The 17,543-nt window shown below is 46.7% G+C and overlaps 1 protein-coding gene across 2 annotated transcripts in view; it reads left to right on the forward strand.

Annotated features, from left to right (window-relative positions):
* The window catches only part of RNF43 (ring finger protein 43), a 64,417-nt gene that overhangs the window by 39,298 nt on the left and 7,576 nt on the right, over positions 1-17,543 (forward strand). For both annotated transcript variants that reach the window (XM_006940148.4, XM_019817611.3), the window contains 4 exons: positions 9,061-9,183; positions 16,075-16,149; positions 16,261-16,392; positions 17,026-17,130. In XM_006940148.4, the coding sequence (XP_006940210.3) occupies positions 9,061-9,183; positions 16,075-16,149; positions 16,261-16,392; positions 17,026-17,130 (435 nt within the window). The remainder of the gene's footprint in view (positions 1-9,060; positions 9,184-16,074; positions 16,150-16,260; positions 16,393-17,025; positions 17,131-17,543) is intronic.

Here is a 17,543-nt window from a genome sequence, read left to right on the forward strand (position 1 = left end):
CTCCAGTCTTCATGATAATCATCCCATCCTGTAGGTGAAGAATATGAGGCTCAGAAAGCCTAGGTAACCTGTCCAAGGTCACACAGGCGAATGATGGAGTCAGAATTTGAGCCTTAGGTCTATTTTAGAAGGGAGGGGAAAATCAGAACAAATAAGTTAAAGGACGAGGACAGAGACCTAGAGACCAGATCCATCCGAAAATATGAAGTATAACACATGCCACTAAAAGGACAGTATTCACGTCTTTACACAGGCATGGAAACTAGGTGTGCAAAGCTGAGTTCTCAGCCAGAGTGGCCTGGACCCTGAAAGCAAGCTCAGGCTCCTCTTAATTTGCCCCTGAAGGCAGTGTCTGGAACAGGGGCATCCCATCTCCTGACTTTTCAGGAAGTCACAGATAGCCAGTCCTTAAGCCCCTCCAGTTTTCAGGGGCTCTCCCCAACCACACCCTCCCTGAATCCTACCAGTCAACTCCCTTGGCTCTCTCCTGGTGTCCTGGGAGGACAGGTGACATCTCCTTATGAGGAGACCTTGCATCCTAAGGAGGCAGGTACATTTGGATCTGTTTTCTCTCAGGGGCCCTCTCCCCAGCTAGAATTCCCTGCAGGAGGGAGCAAAGACAGCCTGTGGTACACCCAAGGAAGACTAAAACTGCCTTGCTAGGTAATGAGCAGTGTCCTGGCTGAATGGTCTTCTTTTTTTTTTTTTTTTTCCTGGTTTTGTTTCTAATCTGAGCATACTTGGAAAGTCTTACTGTAAAAGAGTCCAACCATACAAAAGTGCAGTGAGTATGGTTTTCATACCACAATACAACTATACAAGAAATAGGTTTTCTTTTTTTTTTTTTAATTTTTTTTTCAACGTTTTTATTTATTTTTGGGACAGAGAGAGACAGAGCATGAATGGGGGAGGGGCAGAGAGAGAGGGAGACACAGAACCGGAAACAGGCTCCAGGCTCCGAGCCATCAGCCCAGAGCCCGACGCGGGGCTCGAACTCCCGGATAGCGAGATCGTGACCTGGCTGAAGTCGGACGCTTAACCGACTGCGCCACCCAGGCGCCCCAAGAAATAGGTTTTCTTGAGAGCTTCCCCTCACAGAGCAGCCAAAACAGAAATATCTAAGACACCCCTCTGATATTTGTCGACACTGGTCACCACAAATATGCTCATTGTTCAAGCCCAAGTGTTCCCTTGAAATCCATGTAGGCACATCATCTTCACCAGGGTCCAGGCTTCTGGGGTCTACTCCTTCTGGGGCACAGTCTGGAGATTCCCACATCTTGGCATATCCCCAGATTCCTCCCCCCATTCCCCCAGGATTCCAGGGACTCTAATGGCCGCTGCCCTATCCCCCATACACACTCCTTTCTGTCTTCGGGACACTCACATTTTCCTCAAGGAATTCAATCTTTCACAAAAGCCAGGAAGATAGGTCTTTAGCATTACTTGTTTTGGGTAAATGCCCCTGAGGCAGGGAAATAGGAGAGGCTCTCTTCTTGGACTGGCAGGAGAGAAAAGATACAAAATATAAATAGCTCTCATTCTTTTCTGTTCTTCCACAACAGCAAAAAAGCAAAACTCAAATTAATATCTCAATATATCATTCTATGATTGAAATGTTCAAAGCAAACCACCAAAGTCTCTCTTCACTATCTCCTCGCTAAATCCTCTCTCAAAGCCATTGTTACCAGAATTTTGGTGTGCATTGTGTTGCCTTTAGAGTTGACTGTCAGCTATCTGGGTGTAGACCGTCGATATTTAATAAAAAAAATATTGATCCGGGTACCTACTGTGTGGCAGGCACTGAAGGGGCGGTGGAGGTGAGTTATATATAGCCTGGGAAGAGAGGGAAGTAAGCAAACAACTGAAATACCACTGCATAAGTCGTGATGGGGGAATACAGGGTGCTAAGAGGGCCCAGAGCAGGGGCCTCTGACCTATCCTGACAGAGCAGCAAATGCCAGAAGTGTTTGGAGACATGAAACACGTTATTTCTGGACCATGGGTTTCAAGGGGGGAGAAGAAGTATGGGAAGGGAATGGGAAGCCATGGGGCAAGGTGTATAGGCATGAGCCCAGAGCAGGCAGAGCCTTTTAAGCTGTCTTTATAAATACAGACTTTATTCCAAGAGCTATAAGAAGCTTTTTAAGAGCTTAATGTGGAAGAGTGACGCACTCAAGTTAGCATTGTAGATCACTCTGGCTTCAGTGTGTAGAACTGAGAGGGGTGAAATGCCCCCAGTTATTTGGAATAACTGTGTTCCCAGTAAATTGGAACAGCAATGATGGTGGCCTATATTAGAGTAGCCAGAGTGGAAACGGAGGAAAGAGGACAAATAAGAGACATGTTTAGGAGATAGAATTGTTAGAAGCTGGTGATTGGTGGCTGTTGCTGGTGGGGGTAGGGGTGAAGGAGACGGAGGAGGCTAGGTGGAAAACATCTGTTTTGGGGAGTAGGTAGATTGCGATTCCCTAAAATAGGGAACACTGGAGGAGCAGTTTTGAGGGATAAAATGATTAGTTCAATTTTGAACATGCTGAGTTTGAGATGTCTCATTTAAAGCTCTTCATGTGCCTGAGTGGCTCAGTCGGTTGAGCGTTTGACTTCAACTCAGGTCATGATCTCGCGGTTCGTGAGTTCGAGCCCCATGTCAGGCTCTGTGCTGACAGCTCAGAGCCTGGAGCCTGCTTTGGATTCTGTGTTTCTCTGTCTCTCTGTCCCTTCCCTGCTCACGCTCTGACTCACTCTCTCTCTCTCTCAAAAATAAACATTAAAGGAAAAAACAGTATAAAGTTCTTCGTGCAGAAATGTCCAAGCCCTACCTGTTGGGCATAAAGGTCTGGAACTCATGAGAGGTCTGGGCTGCACATGTGTAATCAATGACCTCTGTATGGAAACCAAAGCTATTCACTGGTTGGAGTCACGTAGGGGGTGCATGGAGGGTAAAAAGAGAGGAGGGCCTAGGACAGAATCCAATATTTCAGGGATTTGTTTAGGAATGTAAAATTAAGATAGTAAGTTTTCTTGGTCATGAGTTGGGGGAGGCATCGTGTTTTCAAAGAAAAATGGGAAATATTCTTAGTTTATTATTATTATTATTATTATTATTATTATTATTATTATTATTTATTTTTACTTTACCCTACTTCTTCCATTTCTTCTGATCTCAGCTGTGTAATTCTGGACATGTTACCCTTTTTTTTTTAAAGTTTTTATTTAAATTCTAGTTAGTTAACATATAATGTAATATTAGTTTCAGGTGTACAATGTAGTGATTCAGCACTTCCATACACACCTGATAAGTGCATTTCTTAATCCCCATCACCTATTTAACCCATCCCCCCAACCACCTCCCCTCTGGTTACCGGTTTATTCTCTATGGTTAAACTATAGAATTTATTTCTCAGTTTGCCTCTCTCTCTTTTTTCCTCCCTTTGCTCATTTGTTTTGTTTCTTAAATTCCACATGGGTGAAATCATATGGTATTTGTCTTTCTCTGACTGAATTATTTCACTTAGCATAATACTCTCTAGCTCTATCCATTTCATTGTGAATGGCAAGATTTCATTCTTTTTTTATGGCTGAATAATATTCCATTGTATGTATATATACATATATATATGTATATATACATATATGTATACACACACACACACCACAGCTTCTTTTTTTTTTTTAATTTTTTTTTTCAACGTTTATTTATTTTTGGGACAGAGAGAGACAGAGCATGAACGGGGGAGGGGCAGAGAGAGAGGGAGACACAGAACCGGAAACAGGCTCCAGGCTCTGAGCCATCAGCCCAGAGCCGGACGCGGGGCTCGAACTCACGGACCGTGAGATCGTGACCTGGCTGAAGTCGGACGCTTAACCGACTGCGCCACCCAGGCGCCCCTTTTTCTTTTCTTTTTTTTTTTTTAATTTTTTTTTTCAACGTTTATTTATTTTTGGGACAGAGAGAGACAGAGTGTGAACGGGGGAGGGGCAGAGAGAGAGGGAGACACCACAGCTTCTTTATCCATTCATCAATTAATGGACACTTGGGCTGTTTCCATAATTTGGCTATTGTAGATAATGCTGCTATAAGCATCAGGGTGCATGGATCCCTTTGAATTAGTATTTTTGTATTCTTTGGGTAAATACCTAGTAGTGCAATTGCTAGATTGTTGGATAGTTCTATTCTTAACTTTTTGAGGAACTCCCATACTGTTTTCCAGAGAGGCTGCACCAGTTTGCATTCCTACTAACAGTGTAAGAGTGTTCCCCTTTCTCTGCATCCTCGCCAACACCTTTTGTTTCTTGTGTTGTTGATTTCAGCCATTCTGACAGGTATGAGGTGATTTCTCATTGTAGTTTTGATTTGAATTTCCTGATGGTAAGTGATGATGAGCATTTTTTCATGTATCTCTTGGCCATCTGTATGTCTTATTTGGAAAAATGTCCATTTGTATCTTCTGTCCATTTTTAAAAATTAGATTGTTCACTTTTTTGGGGGGTATTGAGTTATATAAATTCTTTATATATTTTAGATACTAACCCTTTATTGGATATGTTGTTTGCAAATATCTACTCCCATTCTGCTAGATTGCCGTTTAGTTTCATTGATTGTTTCCTTCACTGTGCAGAAGCTTTTTATTTTGATGTAGTCCCAATAGTTTATTTTTGCTTTTGTTTCTCTTGCCTCAGAGATCTGTCTAGAAAGAAGTTGCTGCCTGTGCTCTCTTCTAGGATTTTTATAATTTCAGGTCTTACATTTAGATCTGTAATCCATTTTGAATTTATTTTTATATATGGTGTAAGAAAGTGGGGTCCAATTTCATTCTTCTGCATGTCGCTGTCCAGTTTTTCCAACACCATTTGTTGGAGAAACATTCTTTTTCCCGCTGGATATTCTTTCCTGCTTTGTCAAAGATGAACTGACCATATAATTGTGGGTTTATTTCTGGGGTTTCTATTCTGTTCCATTGATTTATGTGTATTTGTGTGTGTGTGTGTGTGTGTGTGTGTGTGTGAGAGAGAGAGAGAGAGAGAGAGAGAGCCTGTGCCAGTACCATACTGTCTTGATGACTACAGCTTTGTAATGTAGCTCGAGGTCCGGAATTGTGATGCTTCCAGCTTTGTTTTTCTTTTTCAAGGTTGCTTTGTGTATTCGGGGTCTTCCATACAAATTTTAGGATTGTTTGTCCTAGTTCTGTGAAGAATGCTGTTGATACTTTGATAGAGATTGCATTAAATGTATAGATTGCTTTGGATAGTATAGACATTTTAACAATACTTACTCTTCCAATCTATGACCATGGAATGTCTTTCCATTTCTTTGTGTTGTCTTCAATGTCCTTCATCAGGATTTTGTCGTTTTCAGAGTACAGATCTTTGTCTTCTTTGGTTAGGTTTATTCTTAGGTATCTTATTGTTTTTGGCACAATTGTAAATGAGATTGATTTCTTAATTTTTCTTTCTGCTGCTTCATTATTGGTGTATAGAAATACAATAGATTTCCATACATTGATTTTGTCTCCTACGACTTTACTGAATTTGTGTACCAGTTCTAGCACTTTTTTGGTGGAGTCTTTTGAGTTTTTTATATGTAGTATCATATCATATGCAAATAGTGAAAGTTTTACTTCTATCTTGTCAGTTACTTAACTGCTTAATGCCTCAGTTTCTTCATCTTTAAAATGGAGACAATAGTAGTTTCTACCTTAACATAGCGTTGTTACGAGAATGGAAAGAGTTAATACACAAAAGTGCTTAGACCCATCACTGGCCCACTGTATTTACTCAATAAATGTAAACTAGCATTATCATCATCCTCATTAGCTTGGACAATGGAGGGTTGACTCTGGGTTCATTTTGAGTTACAGGACTCCAGAGGCTGGAGTTAGATAGAGCTGGGTTCTAATCTTGTGTGACCTTAACTTCCCTGTGCCTTAAGCCTCTTTCTCTTCTTTAAATGGGAATGATCACACCTACCTCATAGTGAGATAACATCTAGAGGGCCTGGCAGGCAAGAGGTGTTTACTAATGGTTAATTTCCTCCCCCTCCCTCTTCTATAGTCCCTTCAGGATCAGGGAAGTCTGGTGACTCTGACACCAAGTTTTTTCTCCTGCATCACCTGAGAGGCATCCTACAATATAGCACTGCTTGTATATGCTGGTTCCCCCTGCGAGGGCCTGGGGGCAGAGTGGTGGTTAAATATTTGCAAATCTTTCTGTAAAGACAACTCTTGGGGCTCCTGAGTGGCTCAGTCAGTTGAGCATCCGACTCTTGATTTCAGCTCAGGTCAGAATCCCAGGGCTATGGATGGAGCCCCATATTGGGGTCCATGCTGAGCATGGAGGCTGCTTAAGGTTCTCTCTCCCTCTCCATCTGCCCCTCTCACCAGCTCACGTGTGCTCTCCCTCTCTCTCAATTAAAAAAAAAAAGAATAAGGAAAAGAAAAGTTAAAAAAAAGAAGACAACTCTTCTCTGAAGTGACTTCCCCCCTCACTTGACACTCTAATCAGTGAGAGGCACGTTGGAATTATCTGGAGAAAGCTGGACCGTGGGTAGTGGTAGGGGAGCAAGCAAAGCAATAGAGTCCCATGGCTACAATTTGTAGTTCCTGAAGACCTCACATCTTTTGTTCTATTGGAACAGCTGACTTCTGACTCCTTACCACTCTAGACAGTCTTCTCTCATCACCAGGGAGACCTTTCTCAAACGCAAATCTGCAGTCTTTCCTCCTTGGTCTGGTGCTTGCCAACCTTTCTGGCCTCATCTCCTGCCTTCCCCTCCACACCAGACCTAAATGCCTGCAACCCCTCCTTGCCCCCTGCCTGTGCCTCCATGCCTGGGCACAGGCTCCTTCCTCTGCCAGGAATGTACCTTCCCCCTTCCTGCAGATCCAGTGGGTGAACACATATCTACTCAGTACCCAAGGACTCACTAAAGTCACTCTGCTCTCCTACATGGGATACTTAGTCCCCTCTCCTTGAGCCCTCCCACAGCATCACAACATCACAATACAATGTGTTTGTACACTTGTCTTCTGAGCTTCGTTAAGGCAAAGAGCCTATCTTATTTATTGTTGACTCCCCAACTCATTGTACAGTGCATGGCAACAAGGAGGCCCTCCTTGTTGAAGAAATGAATGGATGCATGGTTGGGCAAATGGTTGAATTTGCATGGTTGGGCATGGTTGAATGTTGAAGAAATGAAGAATGAAGAAATGAATGGATGCATGGTTGGGCAAATGGGCAGATGGACAGACTAATGGAACTTGTTGAGACAGGAGCTACAGCTTCAGTGAAGTGAGAACAACCCCTAATCTGGGCCCTGACCCTTTTCTGAGGGGGGTTGGGGTGCACATAGCATTTCTTCCACACTAAACTTTGACGACTACCAGAGTAATTCTCCTTAAATTCTGGGAGCAAGAATGGAACTCCCTCTCATTTCAACTCCCCCTGCCCAAAGATTTGTATTCACAAGGATAGAATTCAAAGCAGGGTGGTGCTTGTTTTTGAGAACCTACTATGTTTAAGGGACTGCAGTGACATGGTGAGAAGAAATAGCATGGAAATGCTTTCAAAAAGTGTGCTTTTATTTATTTGTATATTTTTAAAGATTTTATTTTTAAGTAATCCCACACCCAATGTGGGCCTCGAACTCACAACCCCGAGATCAAGAGTCACACACTCTCCACCAAATGAGGCACCCCCAAAAAGTGACTGTGCTTTTTAAATCCATCATCAGCACCAACATCTTCATGAATTCAAAATACTCTCTGGTTCGTCTGGTGGTTCTTTCTGGAAGTCCTTTAGACTTCAGCGGCAGTGGAGAAGAAGTATGGGCAACTCCCTCATACAAAATCCCCTTGTTTGCAGGATACACTGGGTTTCCACCACATAGGAACCTCCGGCCCATAGGATTATCTAGGGCCAGATAAGTACTTTTTTTCTCATAGCATAGATTAGTTTCAAGTGGGTATTCGAATCATTTTGAGTGACAAGCGAGTATATAGAAGGACATTCTTGTCCTCTGATGGGGCATTCTCTGGTCTGTTACCACACTTTGGGCCCACTTCCCCCTGAGCCATTGCTCTGCGCCAGCTAGGCTAAGGGCACAGGGTCTTGGACTGACCCTGCCACACCCTCAGAACATGTGCTGGCTCACCTCCACTGCATCATTCCCAGGGAAAGGATGAGCTCCTAGGAAGTGTGATGTTCAAGGCTCTTAGCCAAGGCTTATCCCCAGATAGTGTCTTCTCCCTGCTTCATCTCAGGATGGGCCCAGGGCAGGGGCAAAGGGAGATATTGAGAAGATCAGGGAAACACAGAGTGAGTAGACCCAAGCCACAGGAAAGATGGGGATGTCAGCGGGCATCCCAAGGAGGCAGGAGGCACCCGGCAGCACCCAGCACTGCCCTGGGAGAGCATGGAGGGAAGGCAAGATTCTGAAGGCACTGATATGGGCTCTTAGCCTGGGGTTTTAGAGCAGGTGAAAGAAGCAGGAGGTGAGAGAGTCTGCGGCAGTTTGAGGGTTGTTGGGGCAGATTTGCAGCAGGCTCTTCATTGAGGTTCCCCCTTTTGGGCACCCCTCGTGCCTACCTGCACCCCACCTCCATGTATCCTTGGCCCTGGTGGCCCTGAAATGACAACTGATGCTTATTAGCTTCCTCTGAGGCAATTTAGTAAGAAGGCCCATTAAGGAGGACACTTGGGATGAGCGCTGGGAGTTATATGTAGGGGATGAATCACTGGATTCTACTCCTGAAATCATTATTGCACTATATGCTAACTAACTTGGATGCAAATTAAAATGAAAGAATTAAAGAAAGAAAGAAAGAAAGAAAGAGAAAAGAAAAAGGAAAGAAAGAAAGAAAGAAAGAAAGAAAGAAAGAAAGAAAGAAAGAAAGAAAGAAAGAAAAAGAAAAAGAAAGAAAAAATAAGAAGGCTGATTGTTTCATAGCACTAGGAGACCTGCCTGGTCCCTGCCTGGAACAGTGGGGAAGTACTTGGCTCCCACAGCTTACTCCTGCTCCCTAGAGCCTCCCTAACCTCTCTCTTTCCCTCTCTCTGCAGTCCCACCCCCTGTACCTGTGCAATGCCAGTGATGATGACAATCTGGAGCCTGGATTCATCAGCATTGTCAAGCTGGAGAGTCCCCAACGGGCCCCGCGCCCCTGCCTGTCACTGGCCAGCAAGGTAGGTTCACACTTGACCTCCACACACTCTGAACTTCACCCAGCTCCAGGCTGTGAGAGGGCCCTTTGTTCTCTGTCCCCTTCTCACCTAGGAGAGATGTGTCCAATTTGCTCTGGTTTTCCTCATTCATGACTGGTTTGAGAGGGGTGGAAATTCAGGCCTCCATCCTTTCCCCACCAACCATCATCCACCAGCAGAACCTCTGACTGTCATCTAAGGCAGGTGCCCCACCCCATATCCTCCCCCATCACCTGGAAATTCTTAAACCCCTTCCCCTAACCAGCATCAGGGCAAAGAGGCGGTCAGTTGAAGGGCTTTTCCATCTTTCAGAAACATTGACTGAGGATATGCAAGAATAGCAGAAACAGAAGCCATGTTTCCTTAAAAAGTTCACATTCTTGGGGCGCCTGGGCAGCTCAGTAGGTTAAACACCAGATTCTTGATTTTGGCTCAGATCATGATCTCAGGGTTCATGAGATTGAGCCCCATGTTGGGCTCTGCACCGAGAGTGAGGAGCCTGCTTGGGATTCTCGCTCTCCCACTATTTCTGCCCCTCCCTTGCTCACGAGCGCACACATGCTCTCTCTCCTTCTCTCCCTCAAATCAAATAAATAAACATAAAAAAAAGTTCACATTCTTCCTCTAAGATTGCAAACCGGTGGCTCCACATTTCCAGAGGGCATCATTGGCTGGAGCTGGTGGCAGTTGCCAGGTTTCCACCATCGTGGACTGTCTGGTTTGCCATGCTCCTCACTGGCCTGCTACCTCTAAGATCCTGTGAACATTTGTATTTGTTCTGCTCTAATGTTAGTTACTGTTGTCTGTGTGCTGACCATGTGCCACATGGGACAGATTCTTTATACATTATCCCCTTTATTTTACATGACAATCAGGAAAGCTAGACATTTTATTCTCTATTTGACATGTGAAGCAAGTGAGGGTCAGAAAACTTAAGTAACTGGGGCACATGGCTGGCTCAGTTAGAGGAGCATGTGACTTTTTTTTTAATGTTTTTTAAAATTTATTTTTAAGAGAGAGAGAGAAAGAGTGCAAGCCAGGGAGGGGCAGAGAGAGAGGGAGACACAGAATCCGAGGTAGGTTCCAGGCTCCGAGCTGTCAGCACAGAGCCTGATGCAGGGCTCAAACTCACGAACTCTGAAATCATGACCTGAGCTGAAGTTGGACTTAACCAACTTAACCGACTGAGCCACCCAGGTGTCCCAGAGGAGCATGTGACTCTTGATCTCAGGGTTGTGATTTCGAGTCCCACATTGGGTTGTAGACATTACTAAAAAGTAAATAAATAAACTAAAAAAGAAAAAGAAAAAAAAACTTAACTTGCCAGGGTGACCCAGCTGGGAAGGGGTGGAGCTGTGATTTGAACTGAGCCTTGTCTAGTTCTCAAACCTGGGCTTTTAATCTCTCTGCTCTGTTGCCTCCCATTTTGGCTAGGAACACTGAAAGCATGAGAGAAGATTCTCCTGGTGGCATAAGCCAGAGCATAGTTAGATTCTGTGTGGCACAGTCAGGTGGATTTGGTGGAAGGGGTCCAGCTCCCCGGTGTGGGAAAAGAGGACGGTGACAGTCGCAACCAGTGTGCCCGCTCACTGTACTCAGGCCCAGACTCTCCCTGGTTTCCAGATCCTACTGAGGGCTATTTCCTGAGCCATGAGTCTCAAGGAAACAGCCTGGGCTCTAACCTGGTCCCATGGAGGGGGAAAGATGTGGGCGGGGTTCTGATTGTGGCACCCACAGGTGGGTGGAGATATTCTCCCAGCCCAGGCCACGCTGATGCAGAAGAGGGCTACGGAGGAGGTGGGCGGTCGGGGCCAGCACACGTGGAGGATCTGGAGAGTGTTGTCTCTGTGTAAGACTGGGCAGGTCCTTAATGGCAGCAGAATTTTGTTAGGTTGAAGGTACCCTGCTTTGGGCTATTTCACTTCCCTTGCTTTACAGAATATGGGCAAATGTCATTCATTTGCTCATTTGGTAGATGAGTGCCTAGTGTTACGTGGTATGAATGTGAGTGTGGAGTGTGTGTGAGTGGGTGTGAGTGTGTGTATGTGTGTGTGTGAGTGATTGTGAGTGTGTGAGATACAGAGGTGGGAGAGGAGAGAAAGATGGGAGAGGAAGGGCTCAGAGATGCTCTACTGTTCTTCTAAAACAGTGTATGCATTTCACACACATGTGAACACTGGGCAACGTGGCAGGACATTGTCCACGTAGGAGGTTTTCTTCTCACCCCCTGGAGGATCACAGTGCTGTGGGAGGAATAAGTCCTGTGCACAGACACTAGGAAACAAGGAACGTGTGGTCGGTGCTCTTTTTAACCTTATTGGGCCACCACCATAAAATGGGACTTTTATTTTCTACCCCAGTGGTTGTTGTGAGGATGAAAATGATGTCTGTCAGCTACCAAATAGTGCCTGAGCTAAAATGCACAAAGGAACAAAAAGCCATTAGGGGTTTAGAAGAGGCATTTTGGCTGCTGCCCTAGGACCTGTTTTTCTTCCACAGCCTTTGTGGTCACTGCTCATGCTTCCTCCTCCTTCACTAGCTGCTCAGCTTCTCCATACCTGGCTTCTCCCCCACCTCGGTGGGACAGGATGGCTCTAGCCCCACATTCTCCAATTGGTCAGGTCAAGGCTTCCCTTGGGTTTCATCCTTTGACCTGACCAAGCAGCTCCTACCTGAGATCTGCTGGCTCAAAGGAGGTCTGTGAGGGTAGTAATGGAGGTCTTTGAGCTACTTCCAATGTTTCATAAGTCCCACAAGCTTAACTAAAATATTTGTATGTTGCTTTTGGTTACAAGTTATCTCATAGGAAAATGAATTGTACATAATGAATTCAGTTAGTTTGGTAAAATGTTAAAAAAACATATGGTTCCCAGAAGCCAGAGGGGAAAGGTGGGTTTTAGTGATAAAAGTTTGAGAAATGCTAACCTCAATCAGCTCTGGAATATCCATCAGTAGTAGTGGTGTCATCACCATCAACAGAGCTGGGGCTCTTGAGACCCAGACAGCCCTGGGTCTGAAGCCTGCCATCTCCACTGCTCCTCAGTGTGACCTAGACATTTTAGCTCGCCTCTCTGGGCCCGTTTCCTCATCTGTAAAAGGGGAATAATAATGGGACTTATATCATAAAGTAGTTATGAGGATTTAATGAGACAGTACAGATGGAAGCTCTTATGGAAGCTCCATAAGACAGTACAGATGGAAGCTCCCATGCTAAGCACATAGTAATCACTGAATAAATGATTGCAATTACCACTGTTGTTGTCACTGGCATCATCATCCTATGCTTTTAACAAGACTGGGGTTTTTCTTTCATTCTTGCCTCTCTTGATCTTCTCTGAAACCCTCACCATAATTTTTCTGGACTCATCCATTCTTGTCACCACCACCGACTCCCTCCCCCTATCCGGTCATCCAACTTGGTTTCTGTTTCTCTATTAGCAACTCCACAGCCATCCTTGTGATTACCCAGGCCCTTATCACCTCATGCCTGGACTAGATCAGTGGTCTGATCAACTGTGTGACCCTAGGGAAGTTGTTCAGTCTCTCTGAGCCTCAGTTTCCTCAACTCAAAACTGGATAATTGTCTTATAGAGTTTTTGTGAAGAGTGAATGAAATCACATACCCAAAGCATATAGTAATAGCTGATATAACAATAACTAATACTTAGGGGACACTTACTATGTGCTGGGTACTAGCATAAAGCTTTGCATGGATTAACTTACACAGCCCACAAAACAACCCTGTGAAGTAGGGCCTATTATAATCCCCAGTTTACAGAAAGGAAAACGGAGGCACACAGCAGTTAAATACCATACCCAAAGTCTAACAGCTAATAGTTGGTGGCAAATTCAGGACTCAAACCTGAGCAGTCTGGGCAGAGTGGGTCTCAGTAAAGGTTAGTATCCCTTCTACTTCCTCCTACCCTTGCTTTCAAGCCCAGATGAATTCCACCTCTTCTAGTGAATCTTTCCTGACTGGCTCAGCCCAGCTAGCCTATTAATGGAGGGATGCCTCTTTTCTGGCACACTGCCAGGGTCTCTGTCCATGCCAGGTTTCAGGGAGGTGCTTTGTGGGGAGGGGGAAACCAAGGCTCTTTCTTAACCCCACCCCCATCCTCAAACTCAGCTGAGTCTTATCTGTTTTGTGTATTGAAGATTTGCGTCAGATTGTGTGTGTGTGTGTGTGTGTGTGTGTGTGGTGGGGGATGGGCTTTCTGCAGTGAAAAAAGGTTTGAAAACTACTGGTCTATTTCATTCATTTGTACTCTGGAATGTTATCAGCATTATATTATGGATATGTCTTTGGATATATTATGGATATGTACATATGGATATGTACAACTAGATAATGAGCTGTTCTAGAGGGCTTGGCCTTCCCTGGCTTGGCGCCCTGGCCACAGTAGGTACCTAGCCAATCTTTGATGAGGAGATTACAGAGACTGTCACTGTGTCTGGAGAGGAAAACCTACAGCCCAGAGAGGTACAGAGGGTAGTGTACGAGTCCTAGAGTGTACTAGTCCTGGTTGCTAGAGGCCGCAGGCAGCTTTGTTTGCTGCCCCTAGAGAGATGGCTGACTCTTTGCAGCCCCAAAAGAGATCTCTGGGTAATTTTTCTAAAGCCGAGTCTTCCCATGCAGAGGGCCTTCCTATTGTCTCTGCCTTCCAGATTCCGGTCTCCCAAGAAGTGCTTTCTTTTCTCCCTCTCTCCCACTTGCTTGGGGGCAGGTGGACCAGAGGGAAGCATGGATAGCCCCAGTGTGGGCTGCCATCTGGCCCCAAATCGTGCTTTTTGGTTCCTAGAACTCTGAACACAGGTACCCACTGCCTGAAAGTCCTGTTTGTTTCCCCTGTTGGCCAGTACTCTCTCTCTTTGATCCCTTTTTACAACTTTGTAATTATGGGCTGTAATGGGCTGGGGTGTTTGAACATCAGGGTAATTACTTTCCACTGTTCCTACCCCAGTCCTTCAAAGAGAGAGGGGTTGGTAAGTAAGAAAATCTCTGGAGAAGGAAGTCTGTGCCCTTCCCTCATGCTCTTTCAGGCCAGGCTGGGTCTAGGGTCTCAATCTGGGCGTGAGACACATGAGGCCCTGTCAGCATGTAGGATCCAGGAGTCTCAATTCATTGACTACTGAGGTGACCTCCCCATGCCTTGGCCAAGTTCTAGACTATGACATTAGCAGGGGGAGCCCCTCTCCTTTTCCTCTGGTGTGGCTCCCATACCCTGGCTTGGAGGGTTCAGAAGTTTCTCTTTGCCTGGGGTCACCTAGTTGGGCTGGACTTCTTGGGAGTAAATGAGCAGGAGGACAATGAAGGCTGTGACCTCTCAATTTCTTCAGCAATACCATTCTGGAGTCCTGTGAATTTCCAGTCAATTAGGCTGGCGAGCCTGGGCCTGGGCTGGGCCTGGGTGCTGGTAGAGGGCCCAGCCCAGCTCCTCAGCAGCTCAAGGAGGGAGGGAGAGAGGGAGGAAGGGGGAAAGTTACTCTTCTGACCAAAACAGGGCCCCAGTCGAGTGTCTCCACCACCTTCTTCCTGGGCTCCCCTGCCTGTGGGCTGCCAGTTCTGAGGGGGCCCTCTGGCCCCTGCTGCCTCCTGGGGAGTAGGGAGCAGGGAGCTGGAGCAAGCTGCTCCCCTGGCCTGCCTGGCAGGAGACCTGCCCGGACAGGCTCTCTCCGGGAAGGAAAGCAGAGATCAAAGCCCTAAGAGTGTGAGTAAGCCCCAGCCCTGGCTCCCCTTCCTGCCACCACTACTGGCAGAGGGATTAACTCCTTCAGTGCCTGCAGGAAGGCCGCAAAGACTCAGCAGGGCCCTGGGGGCACGAGGTCCCAGCCTGATACCAAGGCAAGATGAGCCTGTGCTGTGGGGAGAAAGCCTGGAGAGTGGCTGTGCTGGGCAGGGAGGCTGTCACAAAGGCAAGGCAGTATCTGTCTGTGGCTCCTTTGCCCTTGCACCTCCACCCCACCCCTGGCTCTTATCTCAGTTCTCTTACCCCACACCCAGCTTCTAGATTCCTGCTTTTTTTCTCTCTCTTTCTTTTTGGCTCTGCTCTGCTCTGCCTGGTTGGCTAGACCCTGCTCTTGGAGCCCTGGCAAGTGTGCATGTGCGTACCTGCACAGTTGTGTCCTTGTGGTAACAGCCCCTCAGTCCCCTCCCCACCCAGCCTCCAGTGCCACCTTCAGGGAAGGGATGAGGGATAAAGCACTGGACAGAGACTCCATTAAGTCCTTGAATTGTAGCCAGGAAAAGTGTGGCAGGGAGAAAGAGATCAAGAGATGGGCTGAGCCTGGGCTCTGCCATAGAGACCTTGGGTGACGGCAGGGGCCCAGGCCCTTGAAACTCTGCCTGAGCTGAGGGGATGCCCTGTAGGCTCCTCTTGTCAGGCAGGGCTGGATCTTGGAAAGCCCAGTTCTATTCTGAAGGAGTTCTCCACCTGTCTTTTCTCCCTCCCTTTCCAGGGACTGGTCACCCTCCCCCCACTCCCTGGGGTGGGGGTTTGTGGTGGTTCTGGCCACTCCCTTCTGTTCTCACACTTCTTAGTGAAGGCAGACTTGTGGTACTTTGAGGGCCAGGCAATGTCTTATTTGTCCTTAGCTCTAGAGCCAGGTCCACTACCTGACACCTACTAAACCCTTGTTACGGGTTTATTCCATGACAAAATGAAGGATTGAATGTTGTCCTTGAAGGCAGTGGGACCTGGGTGAGCTGAGGGCAGGACACGGATCGCACATGTTATATTTGAGTGTGCAAAGATGCAGTGTGTGCAACGTCCCAGGAAGGGACAGGCGTGTGAGGGGTGAGGCCGGGGCATGGATGGACAGATGGGCCGTGTCCTTCTCTGACCTCAGCCGGACCTCTGCTGTGTGTCCCTGCAGGCCCGGATGGCAGGGGAGCGAGGAGCTAGTGCGGTCCTCTTTGACATCACTGAGGATCGAGCTGCTGCTGAGCAGGTACCCAGGGACATTGGGGTGTCTGAGGGAGCTGGATGGAGGGAGATAAAGTCATCTGGGAAAAGACAAGTCAGGACATAACAGCCCTTGTGGGCACTTTCCCTCCCACAGCTACAGCAACCCCTGGGGCTGACTTGGCCAGTGGTGTTGATCTGGGGTAAAGATGCCGAGAAGCTGATGGAGTTTGTGTACAAGAACCGAAAGGCTCATGTTAGGATTGAGCTGAAGGAGCCCCCAACCTGGGTAAGCACGCCAGATCTCCAGGCCTTGCCCTAGCGCCCGTTCTCACTGCCACTTTGTTCTGTGGCAACACCCATCAAGAGCCCTTAGACTCCTGGAGCTAAAGAGAGTTTAGAAACCCTATAGTTCAACTTTATCCACCAGCTGTGTGCCTCAGGACAGGTTTCTTCCCCCTCTGGGATTCATCTGCAGAAGGCATCAATTTGGCCAGCTGAGTTCTAAAGTTGTTTTCAGCTCTGTGGTTTCACGGCACGGAGGAGCAGAGCCAGAATGAAACCCTGACCCCCTAGCCCCTGACACCCTGGCTGGTGTTTCTCCACTAGCTAGAAACCTCACCCAGCTGTGCACTGGGTGGCTTCCACTTTGCAGAGGGTCCTTTTCCTCTTTTTCCCAAGCACACAGGTCTTCAGACAGTACCTCTCACAGCTGACACCTGGAGGACCCTCTCCTATGATTGACCTTGGGCAGACAGGGACCACCTAACCCCACCTGCAGGTTCCTCCTCACCTCATCCCCTCTGCTGGAAGACTCATGGGGATCTCTAGCCTTCACTCTCCTGAGCACCTGAATGTCTCCCAAACTGGCCCAACTCCTTCCAGAAATAATGACTCTTTCCATCTCTGCTCACTCCTCCAGCCAGATTATGATGTGTGGATCCTCCTGACGGTGGTGGGCACCATCTTTGTGGTCATCCTGGCTTCAGTGCTGCGCATCCGATGCCGCCCCCACCACAACAGGCCGGTGAGCAGGGTGGGCTCCCTGGTGGAGGTGGCACGTTTATGCATATGGGAGGGTAAAGAGCAGGAAGGGAGAAGTGAGGAAAGAAGATGCCCTTATGCTCTTGAAATAGTTTACATCTAAATACCCTGGCATCTGACTTGTTGATCTCCAGCAGCCTCTCCACATCAGCTTGCCCATTCATTTATTTATTCAGCAAATATAGAGACCTCCTCGTATGGACCAGGCACTGTTTCAGGTATTGGGGATTGTGCAGTGAACAAAAAGATCCCTCAGGGAGCTTTCATTCTCATGGGAAGAGACAGACAATAAACAAAATAAATAAGTAAAATATGTAGTATTTTAGATGGCGACATGTTCCAAGGAGAAAAATAAAATGGAAGAGGAAAAGGGGAATGTAAAAGGACAGAGTTAAT

This window comes from Felis catus, chromosome E1 (assembly GCF_018350175.1).
Source record: "Felis catus isolate Fca126 chromosome E1, F.catus_Fca126_mat1.0, whole genome shotgun sequence".
NCBI lineage: Eukaryota > Metazoa > Chordata > Mammalia > Carnivora > Felidae > Felis > Felis catus.